At 40.0% G+C, this 15,000-nt stretch overlaps 1 protein-coding gene across 1 annotated transcript in view; it reads left to right on the top strand.

Moving 5' to 3' along the window:
* Positions 1 to 13,170, top strand: part of LOC141439280 (protein unc-79 homolog) — a gene marked incomplete at its 3' end in the record, with an annotated part of 41,693 nt that extends 28,523 nt beyond the window's left edge. The window contains 9 exon segments of the mRNA XM_074103536.1: positions 2,451 to 2,531; positions 4,653 to 4,790; positions 6,030 to 6,182; positions 6,382 to 6,518; positions 7,843 to 8,025; positions 8,391 to 8,547; positions 10,442 to 10,643; positions 11,580 to 11,756; positions 13,059 to 13,170. Coding sequence (XP_073959637.1) covers positions 2,451 to 2,531; positions 4,653 to 4,790; positions 6,030 to 6,182; positions 6,382 to 6,518; positions 7,843 to 8,025; positions 8,391 to 8,547; positions 10,442 to 10,643; positions 11,580 to 11,756; positions 13,059 to 13,170 — 1,340 coding nt within the window.
* Positions 13,171 to 15,000: the final 1,830 nt, after the last annotated feature.

Here is a 15,000-nt window from a genome sequence, read left to right as displayed (position 1 = left end):
ACGTAGGTCATGTTCTTGGCAAGTCATTTTCTGCGTAAGTCTGCTCTACGTAACCTAGAAGATGACCTACTCAGAAAATAACTTGCCTAGAACATGACCTACTTAGAAAATGACTTACCTAAAACATGACCTTATTAGAAAATGACTTACCTAGAACATGACCTACTTAGAAAATAACTTACCTAGAACATGACCTACTCAGAAAATGACTTACCTAGAACACGACCTACTCAGAAAATTACTTTTCTAGAACATGACCTACTTAGAAAATGACTTACGTAGAACATGACCTACTCAGAAAATGACTTACCTACTAGAACATGACCTACTTAGAAAATGACTAACCTAGAACATGACCTACTTAGATAGGAAATGATTTATCTAGAACATGAACTACTAAGAAAAATACTTCCTTAGAACATGACCTACTTGGAAAATGACTTACCTAGAACATGACCTAAGTCAGCCAAAGGATTTAATGTGACCTGATACGAGGTTGAGAAAGTATATGGATGAAATATTGTTCTAATAAGTCCTGCTGTTAGATTATAAGAAAATATTTGGATTTATTTTTTCTTTTGCCAATCAACAAAAAAAAATTAAAAAGATGAAGCGGGTCAAAGTCCTGAAGGCCTACTCCGAAGTTCGAAAATCGTAGTTCGTATCGTACCGTCCCTGTCGCTCTCGTTTTAAATAGTATTTAAGTGTCAGAGGGGCCGCACGACACGAACTTCGAGTTTCGAGTTTCGTAGTAGCCCTGCTGGAGTGGGGGCCCGTGACGTGACGCTGTGCTAAAAAGTATCGCATGGAGTGACGTCACGCGATACTGTAACTGCCTATTTTTTTGATTGACAAAAGGAAAAAATCGCGGTCGTAAAAGTATTTCATTTTGAACTTTTTTGGGTTATTTTCTTTCAAAAGATGTCTCGCCACGATAGGGCTAACAAAGTCTGTTTGTTAATAAATTCTTTAGTAGGTAGATTCAATGTTAATTGATAGTACCTTCTAATAATTCTTTTGACAATAGTGACTGACATGGCCTGAGCAGGGCAACATACTGCAGGTGGTAGGACCTTGTGCAAGGTCCGCCCGGATTGCTACCACCATCTTGCTCGCTAATCCTGCCGTGAAGCAGCAGTGCTTGCACTGTTGTGTTTCGGCGTGGAGAGTAAGACAGCCGGTGAAATTACTGGCACCTGAGGTATTCCATCTTAGGCCTCTAGGTTGGCAACGCATCTGCAGTACCCCTGGCGTTGCAGATGTTTATGGGCGATGGTGATCTCTTACCATCAGGAGACCCACTTGCTCGTTTGCCATCCAGTCGAATAAAAAAAAAAAAACATACAGGTTATTTAATTTAACTCATGTTTTTGTAATACTTACTCATTAAGTAGTGTCTTGTTAATGTCTGACATTCATTATATATGAATCAAGAACCTTCTCTTATTGAAGTCGGTTAAAAATGGTGAAAATCTCTGACATATCACTGCTTATATACGTCCGACTGCTGGACATAAGCATTTATTTTGAGTATTTAAAAAAAATGTAATCTGATTTAAAAAAAAGTGAAATTTTTGAAAATGTTATGCCAATTTAACTTTTAATTTTGGCCAGACAGACAAAAACTTTATCGTTTACATAGGTTTGTAACTTCTCCCACTCACTCTCTCTCTACGTTTATTTCTCTATTTTTCCGTGGCTGTTACCAACCCCAAAAATACATATACCTTTTAGTACTGTGTCGCCAAACAATATTTGTCACATTTAAAAATCCGGAGAACGTTATTTCGGTAAAATAAAACACAAATCATTTACCATGGAAGGCGAAAGAAAACACACTTTCCTGTTATAAATGTTTTGAAAAATCATCGAAATCAATAACAAAATGTCTAGTAGGGTATTTGACATTGTTAAATAATATTTCTATACAGATCTAAGAGTTCTTACACGCAGACTGCAACGTAACTACCATTGCTGACTGTTCATACATTTGGCATTGCAGTCGGTAAAACTGCACGCAAACTGCACGCTAGCTGCGATCAAAATGTATGAGCAGTTGGCACTTGCAGTTATTTCAGTTGGGCTGCCAAGTTTGAAACGTTTGATTTTAAGTTTTGAAATCAGACTAACTTTCAATTACAACAAATAAATAGCCATCTGGATTGGCTAATAAGTGAGGTTACAGTTCAGCTGTATTACCATAAAAAATCTTCAGAGAATCACGTTATGTGTGTTTACAAAAAACATGCCAATTGATGGGACATGTCAAATACCCTACTATTAAAAATGGTGGCTAAAAATGAAACTAATTTTCAATACAAGCATGACACTTTTGCATAGACTGTGGCGCCACATATACCCGTATAATATCCTCATTTCGGACCGAGCGACACAGTACTAAACAGTATACCAGTTTTCGGTGTTGAACGTATTTCTATATAGATGTATAGTTTGTTCATTTCATGCAACTGTCACTCATAAGCGACGTCGATTCGGACGCAACCCTGACAAAGTCGTCAGCCGACACGCAAGTATGACCTTCCTTGCTCTGTTTGTCACGTGTGCTTTATATGTTAAAGGCAAAAGGTATATGTCGTTGGCTGTAAACAAGACCCTTGGTTTAACACAGAGGTTCCCAAACTTATTTCGTTTGTGGCGCTCCCATTTTTTTCACCTTAAAACCTACATAATATATTAGTCTCGCCTGAAATTTAATTAAACCTATATTCTGAACGAGATTTTTTCTGGGTCCCTAACCGCCCCCCTCTAGGTCTCCAGCGCCCACAAGGGGGCGTTATCGCCCACTTTGGAGAAGACTGATTTAAGTGATTTAACATGACACACGATATAGCTTGTATTTTTATTCTATTTCACCTCCTAAATGTAGCTTCATGTTTAAAATTCATTTATTTACGGTTCGCGTACCTCTTTGGGTCACCGTCTTACATAAGCGTACCAATTTTGAACTTAATCGGTTCGGTAGTTTTGGAGCAAATTGACTGTGACACCGTTTTTTTCTTTTGATATTCGGAAAATGTTAAAATTAATCTGGAATATTTCAGTTAAAAAAAAAAATTAAACTTTAAACTGTTTATTTCAATAAAAATTGCATAATTAACTTGATTAACCTTAGCTTCTAATCTTAAATTAAAAAGATTTTTTGAGTTAAGGAGTCTCTAAAATTCGTTAAAGTTCGTTGGGTTGGTTTGCCTGTACTGAACTGAAAGTATCAATGGCTAAAAAGATTTGATTGTAAACTAAGCATTCAACGACATGGATCTTATTGCTTCACGTTTTTAAGACTTCATTCAACTATATGGAGTTCTGGAGTAAGCGTCAGTGGTGTCAAAACCGCCGCGACAATGACGCGACAGAGCGACAGATCAATGTAAATCATCATCCCAGCCTATATACGTCCCACTGCTGGGCACAGGCCTCCTCTCAGAACAAGAGGGCCTCGCAATGTAATACACCTTGGACGTTTTTCTTGCAAGTCTAAACTCGGCTTTAGTCGCAAGACATCTTCGTAGAACACCTCAACCTAAAACAGCACAAGAGAAATCTCTCTCCAGGTGGATGGTATACCTTGACTTGTCTGACACTCGCTGTTTTTTGCAGTAAATAAAAATTCCATGTGTGGGTCAGAAAAAACCTGTAGCTGAATTGAGAATCTCTTTTTTTAAATTCAGTTAATTGTTTTTAGTACATTGATCGTGTTTTAATTTCAAAAACTTCACAGCTGGCAGTTAATTTAATCCTAATGTTCTTTGAAACGCATAGTGGTACCTTCGAAAATGTATTTAAATAAATATATGTAATTGTATGTTTATTACCTGCTGCTCTGACGCAAGGTCACGGTCGTCGCGTCACTGTTGCTTTACACTGAACCCCAGCTTTACCTGTGTTTTTATTTATAAATTTGAACTTGGCCGAGTCAATTTCCGTGCCTATAAAATGTAGCTTTTAATGTTATATGTAGCTGTTTCGATAAGTTTAATGAAGTCGTTATTTTTCGTTTCGTGACTTTACTTAGCTCTTGATACATTTATTTTGCTAATTTCTGTTAATAATAAAAATACGGGTATATCTACAAGAAAAGTACAAGAAGGCGTCGATTGAGAATTTAAAAAAATAATAAATTGTTATTTTTTGTCGATATGCCCTTAAAAATTAGTGAAATAAAAAATTGTCGTAGTAATTTCTTAAATAATTAAATACACGATAAATTTAAATAATTAATAAAGATATTAAATATTATCATGCTTATTTACATCAAAAATAAAATCCATCCTACGGTTTAAAAAAACTTACTTTTATTGCTGTAACTTGCAAACATTATATAAAAACGCAATTATCGTTCACCATTTCTTTTTGTCAAAAAGGGATGGTGAATGAGTTTCTGATGACGCGCGCGTTAAGCAAATGGCTCTACATGCGTTTCAACAGCTAACACTATCATTATTTGTATGTATTGAAAAAATGAGTCAAACCGAGCGAAAAGTTTTCATAAAATAATTTGCTTGCGGTACAATTAAAAGTTATTTTAATTTCAATATATGCGACAAGATACTTAAAGCAGTTGAATAGCTATTAGAACTACCTACCGAAGGCCTGATGGTGCCAACATTTTGGTTCATCTTTTCCTTTTGAAGATAATGACAGCTACAGTGGAGACGATCACGGAACAACTCGACATGGCGACCAGTCTGCCGCCGAACGACGCCCCGACCATGGTCACTGCTCACACCATCACGCTTACTGACACTGACGTCGCTACTGCTACTGCTGACGTAAGTATCGACGGGATACGACGTTCAGACGGTCTGGTCTTTGTCTATATTTAAGGTAGTTAGATGTAGCGTAAGGTAGTTAGATGTAACTGTTGTGTTTCGGCGTGGAGAGTAAGACAGCCGGTGAAATTACTGGCACTTGAGGTATCCCATCTTAGGCCTCTAGGTTGGCAACGCATCTGCAATCCCCCTGGTGTTGCAGGTGTCTATGGGCGGTGGTGATCTCTTACCATCAGGAGACCCACTTGCTCGTTTGCCATCCAATAGAATAAAAAAAAAAAAAAAGGTAAGGAGTGAGGTGGGTACGGTGGAGACGATCACAAAATAACTCGATGTGGCGACCAGACGCTCCGATTATGGCCACAGCACACACCATCACGCTGCCTGACACTGACATCGCTACTACTATTGCTGACGTAAGTATAGGCGGGATACGACGGGGCCCAGTGGAATGAGGGCTATCGCGTATGAATTCGCCACTAGAGGCGCTAGTGTAGCGTGAGGTCTCCGAAATGTCAAATCTCATAGTTTTTGGGTGAGCTACGCGGGTTTATTTATAATTAGAATAATTTTGTGAATATTTTGCAATATCTGAAATTAATTATGGCAAATATGCGTTCCGGGGCAATGATTGTCTGTGTTTTGAGACAGTTTTGTCTTTCGGAAACCTTGTTCTCCCCATTTTTTCCGGACAAAACGGCGACTATGCAACACTGTGCCATGCTCGATATTTTTATGGTACAGTTTTAAGGTGTATTAAATATGATTTTAATCTAAACTTTGTTTTCACGCCCGTAATAACAGACTTTGAAAGCCATACTTAAAAACCTCACGCAACAGTGCGCCATCTAGTGAGACAAAAAACGATAGCCTGAGGGCAACTGGGAACTTCACACACACCATTAAATGGCTTCGCAGTTTTTTTTTATTCTACTGGATGGAAAACGAGCAAGTGGGTCTCCTGATGGTAAGAGATCACCACCGCCCATAAACATCTGCAACACCAGGGGTATTGCAGATTTGTGCTGGTGTCCTACATTTTGAAAACTCAGAGATGCGAGCCCGGGTTTGAATCCACGGTCCTCTCTGCTTGAGAGTCCATAGATCTAACCATTACGCCTCCACGGCTATGCTGCTATTAATTAAGATATATACAATAATATGCAAAGACTCTTTATTGTACATCAGAAATAGTAAGCTATACAGAAAACAGATACACAGAGATCGGTTGTTTACCAGGTTTCGACCCCCAATCTACTAGGCGACCATGAAGCAATGGCAGAATCGGTTGATGACGACATGACCAACTTCTGGCCAACGTCTGCTGGCAAGTTCCACTTCTGCATCGACGAGCTGCCTCAGGAGCTGCAGTATATACACCAGCTGTTGCAAGTATGTGCCTTACACCTTGAATTCTAGGCTTATTCATCATCATCATCATCATATCAGCCGTAGGCCGTCCAGTGTTGATTATAGTTCTCCCCCAATGGCTAAGCTAGTTGAGAAACCAAATACGAACTTTTTCGATAAAATACGATGGCACAACATCATTAGCTACATCTGTAACCCCTTTTATGTTTGTATTCGCCAGGAGCTGAAGAATACCTCTCATCCGAACGTGCTGTACCACCTGCTGCAGTGTCTCCAAGTGTTGGTCCTCAACGCGGACGCGCTGGCTGACCATCGCGGCTTCCTCATCTGGTGCCAGGAGAACCTGCTTATCGACAAGTTAGTACATGTTACTAACACAATATGAACTGATTATCATCAGCCGGAAGACGTCCACATTGGATAAAGGTTTCCCCCTTAGAGCGCCACAATGACCGACAATTTGCCAGCTGCATCCATTGGTTGTCCGCTAGTCCCGCAATGACGTCAGTCTATCTAGTGGGAGGCCTGCCAACGCTGCGTCTTCTAGTTTGAGCACCTTTCTCCTCCATAGGTTATGTGCTCTTCGAGCGAAGTCGGTGGCTCTGGTTTTTCGGCGAAGCTGACTGAATATCTGATAATGATTGCTGCTCTCACTGCCACCACTGAATCGTATCTTTGCATTGCAACAAGAGCGATATCATGGTCATGAGCTAAGTAACCATTTAGAAAGAACAGTATTTACAGAAAGGCGCGTTATACCCACGCTCGAAAGAAAAGTGACCCCTGAGTCAATCGTTTTATAGTCAATAGTTTTTGACCAGTGTCTTGCCCGTCTTAACTTACAGTTCTGAAACATGGACGCTCATGAGGGCATGCACCAAATAAAAGCACAAAGAGCCATGGAGCGAGCTATGCTCGGCATTACACTTCTTGACCACATCTCCAACTCTGAAATTCGGAAACGGACTAGATTTGTGGATGTGGGCAAGAGGATAATACAATGAGGGCTATCGTTTTTTTCTCACTAGATGGCGCGCTGTTGTGTGAGGTTTTTAAGTATGGCTTTCAAAGTCTGTTTTTACGGGTGTGAAAACAAAGTTTAGATTAAAATCAATTTAATACACTTTAAAACCGTACCATAAAAATATCGAGCATGCCACAGTGTTGCATAGTCCCCGTTTTGTTCGGAAAAAAGGGAGGAAATAGGTTTCCGAAAGACAAAACTATCTCAAAACACAGACATTCATTGGCCTGGAACGCATATTTGCCATAATTAATTTCAGATATTGCAAAATATTCACAAAATTATTCTAATTATAAATAAACCCGCGTAGCTCACCCAATAACTATGAGATTTGACATTTCGGAGACCTCACGCTACACTAGCGCCTCTAGCGGCGAATTCATACGCGATAGCTCTTATTGAAGTTGACATGGGCGGGCAACTTGGCGAGACGCAACGGGCGGAGGTTTCGGAGTGGTGGCCAATGGGTCGAAGAAAAGTGGGCAGGACGCCCGTTGGTCGGATGACATGGATGATGATGATGATGAAAGGACCGGGCAAAGTGGCGTGAAAATGAAGTGGCCTTTACTCAGCAGTGGGTGAATGCGGGCTGATTGATTTGATTGAGTTAATCAGGCATTCCTTTCTCATTTGTCATCTCATCTCATTGTCCTATAGCTTGTGGAACGTGTGCGACGCGTCCCACTCGGCCATCTGTTCGGTGGCGGTGCCGGTGCTGCTGCACTGCTGCTCGCTGGCGGGCGGCGGGGACGTGTTCTGCGCGCTCGTGCGCGACCAGTTCCACCACCGCGACGCGCGCGTGCGCTTCCGCGCCTTGGAGAAGGTCACCGTCATCATCAGGTGAGGCGAATTTTAAGGTTCCCATTACTGAGCCATTGAGCCATTACCAACGGAGCTCATTACTGAGACTCCGCTGTCTGTCTGTCTATCTGTCGGTCGTCTGTCACAGGGCTCTATCTCTTGAGTCGTAATATTAAGACACTTGAAATTTTCACAAATTATGTATTACTGTGGCCGCTATAACAACGAATACTAAAAACAGAATAAAATAAGTATTTAAGGGGGGCTCCCATAACACAAACTTGTTTTTTTTGCCGTTTTTTTGCTAATGCCTAACGTTGTATAGATAATGATACGGAACCATTCGTGCGCGAGTCCGATTCGCACTTGGCCGGTTTTTTACTTTCCTATGTTTTCGTCTCCAGATTCATGGACGGCTCGCCAATCAAGACCAGTCTGCCGTTGCAGACGGCCCTCGCGACGGCCTTCTGCTATCTCATCTCCAGCATGGACGACATCAATGTGTACGTCGCGCAACGGGCCACCCTATATATTGGCACCATACACGACAACGCTATTGATGTAAGCTTAATGTCACTAGATGGCGTTAGTGTCGTGAAGTCCGTTTGACGTTACAGTCTTGCTTGCGTTTGGCTCATTTAATATCAATCACAAACGTGACACATCTGTCAAAATTGTGAAAGGACCTCGCAATGCAATGCAGCGGAAGAAAAGCGTTGGCCTGTTCGGGCAACACTTTGCTGAGCTGAGACCGTTTCTCAATTTCGCAAAGACTTGCTTTTTTTATTTGCTTTTTATTTTCAAGTTGTATACTCCATGTGCTGTAAGTTTTTGCGAATCCTACTAATATTATAAATGTGAAAGTTTGTGAGTGAGTGAGTACGTTTGTTACTTCTTCACGCTGAAACCGCTGGACGGATTTGAATGAAGTTTGGCAAAAAGTTAGTTTTTAACCTGGATTACAACATAGGATACTTTTAATCCCGATATCCCAACGGTATAGGGATAAAATCTCTAAATAACAACCGCTGGGTGTAGGGTCATGAAATTTGGCATGAGTGTTTTAATTTAACATCAATGACCACTATGTAATTTTAGAGAATTCCCACGAGAATTTAATAAAATCCCGGAATTTCGATTCAACTCTAATGATTTACGCGTGCGAAGCCGCGGGTGAACGCTAGTAGTGAATAAATGTTTCTTTCTTTCGATGCTAACGCCAACTACTCTATCACAGAAGCCCTAATTGTTTTGGTTGCTTTTAGTTTTTGTTTTTCCAGATTGTCTTATCACGATCACGAAGCACGTGCGTACAACTCACTTTGCGTTGCTATGTGGTACAATCCACTGACGTGCATTGGACAATTCACAACCCCCCTCCTCCCCAGTACGGTAGGCAGCTCCAGGCGCTGCTTGCCCTAATTGACTCAACGCATGCCTATGCCACAATCTGAACTTAACCTCCTCATGTAAAAGGTTAAACGCTCGTCTGGCTTTACTCTTGATAGTCAAAATACCACAAACGGGACTTATCACGCTAAAACACACGAGTGACATTTACCTCGACGTTTCAACCACATTACAGTGGCCGTGGTCACGAGTAGACTGAAGTGTAGGGTGTCAAGTCTGCCTAGCAGCGCGAGTCCTTCGAACTACCCGCACTTGATCACAAAAAGTACCGGCACTCGTATCACGAACTACCCGCACTTGGTCATTTTTATTTGTCACCCCATCACACCGACACCACTAAAACGTCCGATCGTCCCTCCGAACATTTGAGTGGTATTTTGACTATGAGTGAAAATCACGAAAGTTTAAAACGTTTTATCTACATGCATATCATAACTTCCCTATTATATGTTCAGAAACGACTATCAAATGGCCTTTATTAAGAAACCTGGTATCTGCGGGTGCATCTTAATGTTCACATTAAAGTACAGTGCATCTTAATGTTTACATTAAAGTATCGGTAATACTTTTTTTAACAATGCATATCTGTACATATTGTAGAAAACTTATGACATGCATGTAGATAATAATTATTATTATAAATAAAACTAGTTTTTTATTATCTGTTTTATTTAAGCTTTGGTAGGTACTTCAAACTAGTTATCAGTAACACTAACTTAAAAATACAGGCCATATCTGAACATATTTTAGAAAACTTATGATATGCATGTAGATAAAGTTATGTATGCGGCTATAGAAATAGAAATAATAGAAATAGAAAATATTTATTCGCTAAACACACAAAAATAATAACGAAAATACAACAATATGCGAACTCGCGAAGCGGTCCCAGCTCAGCATAGTGTTGGCTATACATAATTAGGCATTAAAATATTCGTGTGATCATACTTTAATGCCCCTCATTATGCACCAGCCACATAAGTAACTATTACCGTTGATGTTTCGATGAAGTCTTTCAGCTTTACCGTTTAAATCTGCCCCGTAGTTGCTGGTGTACTGCTTGGAGACGCAGTTCGACCTGGTGATCGTGGACCGCGCCATGGTGCTGCAGTGCGTGTACCAGCTCCACAACACCCTCAGCGACAGGAACATTCTGTCGTGGCAGTTCTTCCTCAACAGATTCGAAGCACTGTTCTTGGAGGCCCAGATAAACTCCAATAAGAGCGTAGATTTTAACAATTTGAGAGGTAATTATTACTTGACGTTAAGTATTTATAGACCGTTTCACCACTCCCTTGTATCTGATATTTTATGTGGGAGATATCTGTGATGTCATCTTTGTTTTTTAGAAACAATATGTCTGTCATGTAAAATATTAGGAAGTGTGGTGAAATAGACCCTTCTTAGTGTTTGATTTTTTTTTGTTTCTGATATCCCAAATTCCAACGGGATTGGAATAGATTATCAGAAAACTAATGGTTGTATATTTTAGAAACTACAACTACAAGAAAACTATTGTTAGTTGTTGCTAGTTCTTCTATTGAAAGCCTTTATATTTTATCTACGCGTCAGGTGCACGTTGTATTTGTTATGGGATGTAGACCGTGAGGAAACGTGTCAAAATAAATAAAGTTTAAAAAAATAATGGACGAGGTCATTTTATATAAGTCATATAACATACTTACGGATATACCTTTAGTTTGTTTAGTCTTATTACAGTAAGGAGGTGGTACTGATGGAACCAAAAATATCTCACATTCTTTTTTCTTTATTTTCTTTAACGAATTCCCGATAACATAAATTTTAGATCATTCTATATCTATACACAACAATACGGTATTTGACTGTTTTGTATATGTTTTATAAATTAAAACTACACAATGCCTGTTATCGAATAGAAAAACAATTTTTAAGATACCTTTACAAATAACAAAGTTATAAAGGTTTGAAATTCAAGATTAGACAGAGAAAGACATACTGGCATGTGACGTCACACGCCAGTATCGCCATACTTGCTGCATAGAGAAAAGCGTTTGAGAAAGAGACAGGTAAATAGATTTTTCAAAAAATCACTATAAATCCAATTTTCAACCGATTTAAGTTTTCTCTTCGCTAACACTATCTGTATATCTATTTTTTCATAATAACCCAACGTGTATGACCCAAGCCCCTCTCCCCCCCAGAACTAGTGAGCACGGACACGAGCTCCGAATGGTTCCTGTACAAAGTGCGACGTGCGCACGAGGCGCTGAGCGTGTCGGCTGTCAACACGCTGAGCGCTAGTTTCGGCACCAAGTGGCCCTACAAGCGGACCATATCGGCGCCCGCGACCATGCCGCCGCAGCCCGACCGCCAGCATGGTATATCTATATAAACAAAACATTTTCATCTCTCCTGTTCGGAAAGTTTAATTTTCATGGGTAGATAGTCGGGTGGAAAAATGCGTTTTCATCTCTAGGGTGTAAAGTATTTTTTTTTTTAATTTTTCCATTAGCCACGGAGTCGAAGATAGTTGAGTTACGTCAATGACACTTTTTTTCACGTTTCGGCATGGCCATCTAGATGCACGTCGTCGTGACCAAGAAGCTTATATACAAAACAAGAAATTTGATGTTTATTACGTCACGAACATATTTCATCTCTTTCTTTAGTTAGGTTAAGAAAGAGATGGAATATATAAATAAGTAATAAAGGTCAACCTTCTTCGTTTGGTGTTCAACCTCCAGTTTTGTAGGTATATAAGCTCCTTGGTCGTGACCAACTCGATTTTTTTTATACTCGGCCGAGGCAAGTGGCCAGGTTAAAAAGGTACCGTTAAAGTTGGGTATAAGTAAATTCAATTTACTGAATACTGGAATTCAATTTAAATGATATTCTCATTTTTTTGTACTATTTTACTTTCCTCACAGTCGAAATGAAAAGTAGAGTGTCTAACTCGGGTAAAATTACCCATTTCCCTCGAACTATTGGCGCTCTTACTTCGTTCGAGCGCCAGAAATATCTCAGGTGAAATGGGTCACTTTCCACCCTGGTTATCAATCTACTTGGCTCACTCTACATACAAAATCACCTATTTCGGCATACATTTGAGGGCCAGATAGCCAGTAATCAGTCCAGTAATTAGTTTTACACTGGGGCGTCCCTTTAGGCTAAAAAGCCATTGTCAGCTGCGTTATTGTCTCACACTTGGAATCACAATCGTTTTCACCACTTTTTTACAAGCTTTTATTTAGTTTCACCTGTCCCGTTGTATGTCTGTCTGTCTGTACTCTGCAGCTCTGTAGTCAAATCTTGCAAGTTAAATTTAACCAACTTCCAGTAGTCAGATTGACTTGACATTTGCAATACTTATATGTAAATTGCGTGACAATACAATAATCTGGTAGTGACATTCTGGTAGTCCGGCCGCAGGATGGAACTCTTCAACGGTTGACTTGAAATTTGGTATGCAAATATAGTTTGGGTGATAATGTAAGTAAAGTCGACAAAGAGTACAGTCAGCAAAAAAAGCTTGTATTTTTTTTATTGTTACCAAAACTTTTTTCTGTCAATCGGTGTAGCATGAAGGTAGAAAGGGATGGTGAATGCGCTCGCGAGCGCCAGAGCGTTAGGAATTATGGCCTTAGGGTAGCGAAAATCCCTTGAAGTTGATAAAATTTCAGAGCGCGAGAAGGTGTATTCGCGGCAGTACTCGGCGCCGCTCCTCAAACGGAAGACGTCGCGCTTCGGGCTCGGCCAGCTGCTCGCCGCGCCTGCGCCCGCGCCGCCGCGCCCTCAAACCACGGTAACTAGCCTATAGCTATACTTCGTTTTTTTAGCATTAGATTGAAGATAAGCGATCTCGACGTGTCTTATTATTGAAAAAACTTTTGAAAAATAGTTCACAGCAAATATGTAACATTTAGCAAGGACATCAAACTCAAACTCACAACATTTATTAACATAAAATCCGGCCAAGAGCGTGTCGGACATGCTCGAAATAGGGTTCTATAGCCATTAAAAAAAATTAAGTAATATTTTTTCAAGGATTTCGTATTTTGTACGGAATATTCCAAGTTTAGGCATATTTTATACCTTAGGCTGCTATTCACTCTTAAACTACTAATAATTCTGAAGCAAACTTAGCCTTATCCTGAATTTTTTCAAATTTGTCCACCCACCGGTTTAGATTTTAGAGGGAGGGGGGGGGCGGAGAAACGCTCGATTTTCATGAAGGTTTGCACTTATATTTTGCAAACAAAATTAAATGACTGAATCGGAAAATCGTTCTAGCAACCCCCTAATGATTTTGAAAGACCTATCCAACGATCTACGTCTACGGGAGGTACTATAAAAAAATGTTTTTTTGAATATTTATTGTACTATTTTGTCGGCACAGTTCAATATATTCGTGCAAAATTACAGCTTTCTAGCACTGATAGTCCCTGAGCAAAGCCGCGGACGGAACGACAGACAGACAGACAGACAGACATGGCGAAACTATAAGGGTTCCGTTTTTGCCATTTTGATTACGGAACCCTAAAAAACACACTACATCACAACAAAAACACAGTAAAAAACAAAATAGAAATAATAATAGTAATAGAAGAAGAGAGAAAATTAGAGACGTTGTGCTGTAGTGTGATGCCAAAAGGAGTCAGCTCAGCACGCACACATGACATATGATCATTTACGTGCTTTTGGTGTAATAAGTAATAGTTACTATTTTTTAAAACGTTAATCAATAAAAAAACTCGTCAAGATTGTTTACCCTTTTTCTAATGCTAAATGAAACGAAGTATAGTGCCACGAGAATTGTGGTCACGCACATAACAACATGTCATGTCATCTCTAATAAACTTTTTCATTTTAAGTTAATTACAAGCTTTTATTTTAGTTTCACCTGTCCGTTGTCTGTCTGTCTGTCCGTAATCAAATCTTGCAAGTTAAATTCGACCAACTTCCAGTAGTTGGATTGACTTGAAATTTGGTATGCTTATGTAAATTGCCTGACAATACATTATCTGGTATAGTGACATCCTGGTAGTCCGGTTGGATCGACTCCACAGGACGGAACTCTTCACCGGTTTATGGCATCGGACTTGAAATTGGTATGCAAATGTATTTGGGTGGCAATACAAGTACAGTCAGCAAAAAAAGCTCGTATTAAGAATGTTTTTTTTACAAAACTTTATTTAGTCAAATAATTTCCTTGCTGCTGCCTACCTGTTAGGTTTGAATACATGTTACCCTACAGAGGGCCTGCACACTCTATCGGGGCGGTCTACGGAAGAAATGATGACGGTGATGCCTAAAGCAGTGGACCTGGAGGAGGTGACAGAGAGACCACAAACCTGCTGGTGTTTCTGCTTATGCAGTTCTTGTCCAGGTGAGAGGGGTGCTGTTGATACGGTAGATAACACCTTAGAACAGTAATAGACCAGTCTTAAGCGGTGGTGGCCTAGTGCTTTGACATATGGCCTCTCAAGCAGAGGATCGTAGGTTCAAACCCCGGCTCGCACTCTGAGTTTATCGATATTCATGTGACAAATTACATTTGAATTTAACTATGGCCAAGGCTCTCATTTAGAGAGGCTTGTGCCCAGCAGGGGAACGTATATAGGC

Source organism: Choristoneura fumiferana, chromosome 20 (assembly GCF_025370935.1).
Source record: "Choristoneura fumiferana chromosome 20, NRCan_CFum_1, whole genome shotgun sequence".
Lineage (NCBI taxonomy): Eukaryota > Metazoa > Arthropoda > Insecta > Lepidoptera > Tortricidae > Choristoneura > Choristoneura fumiferana.
Note: the sequence above shows the minus strand (reverse complement) of the source record. Positions and strands in the feature narration are given on the sequence as shown.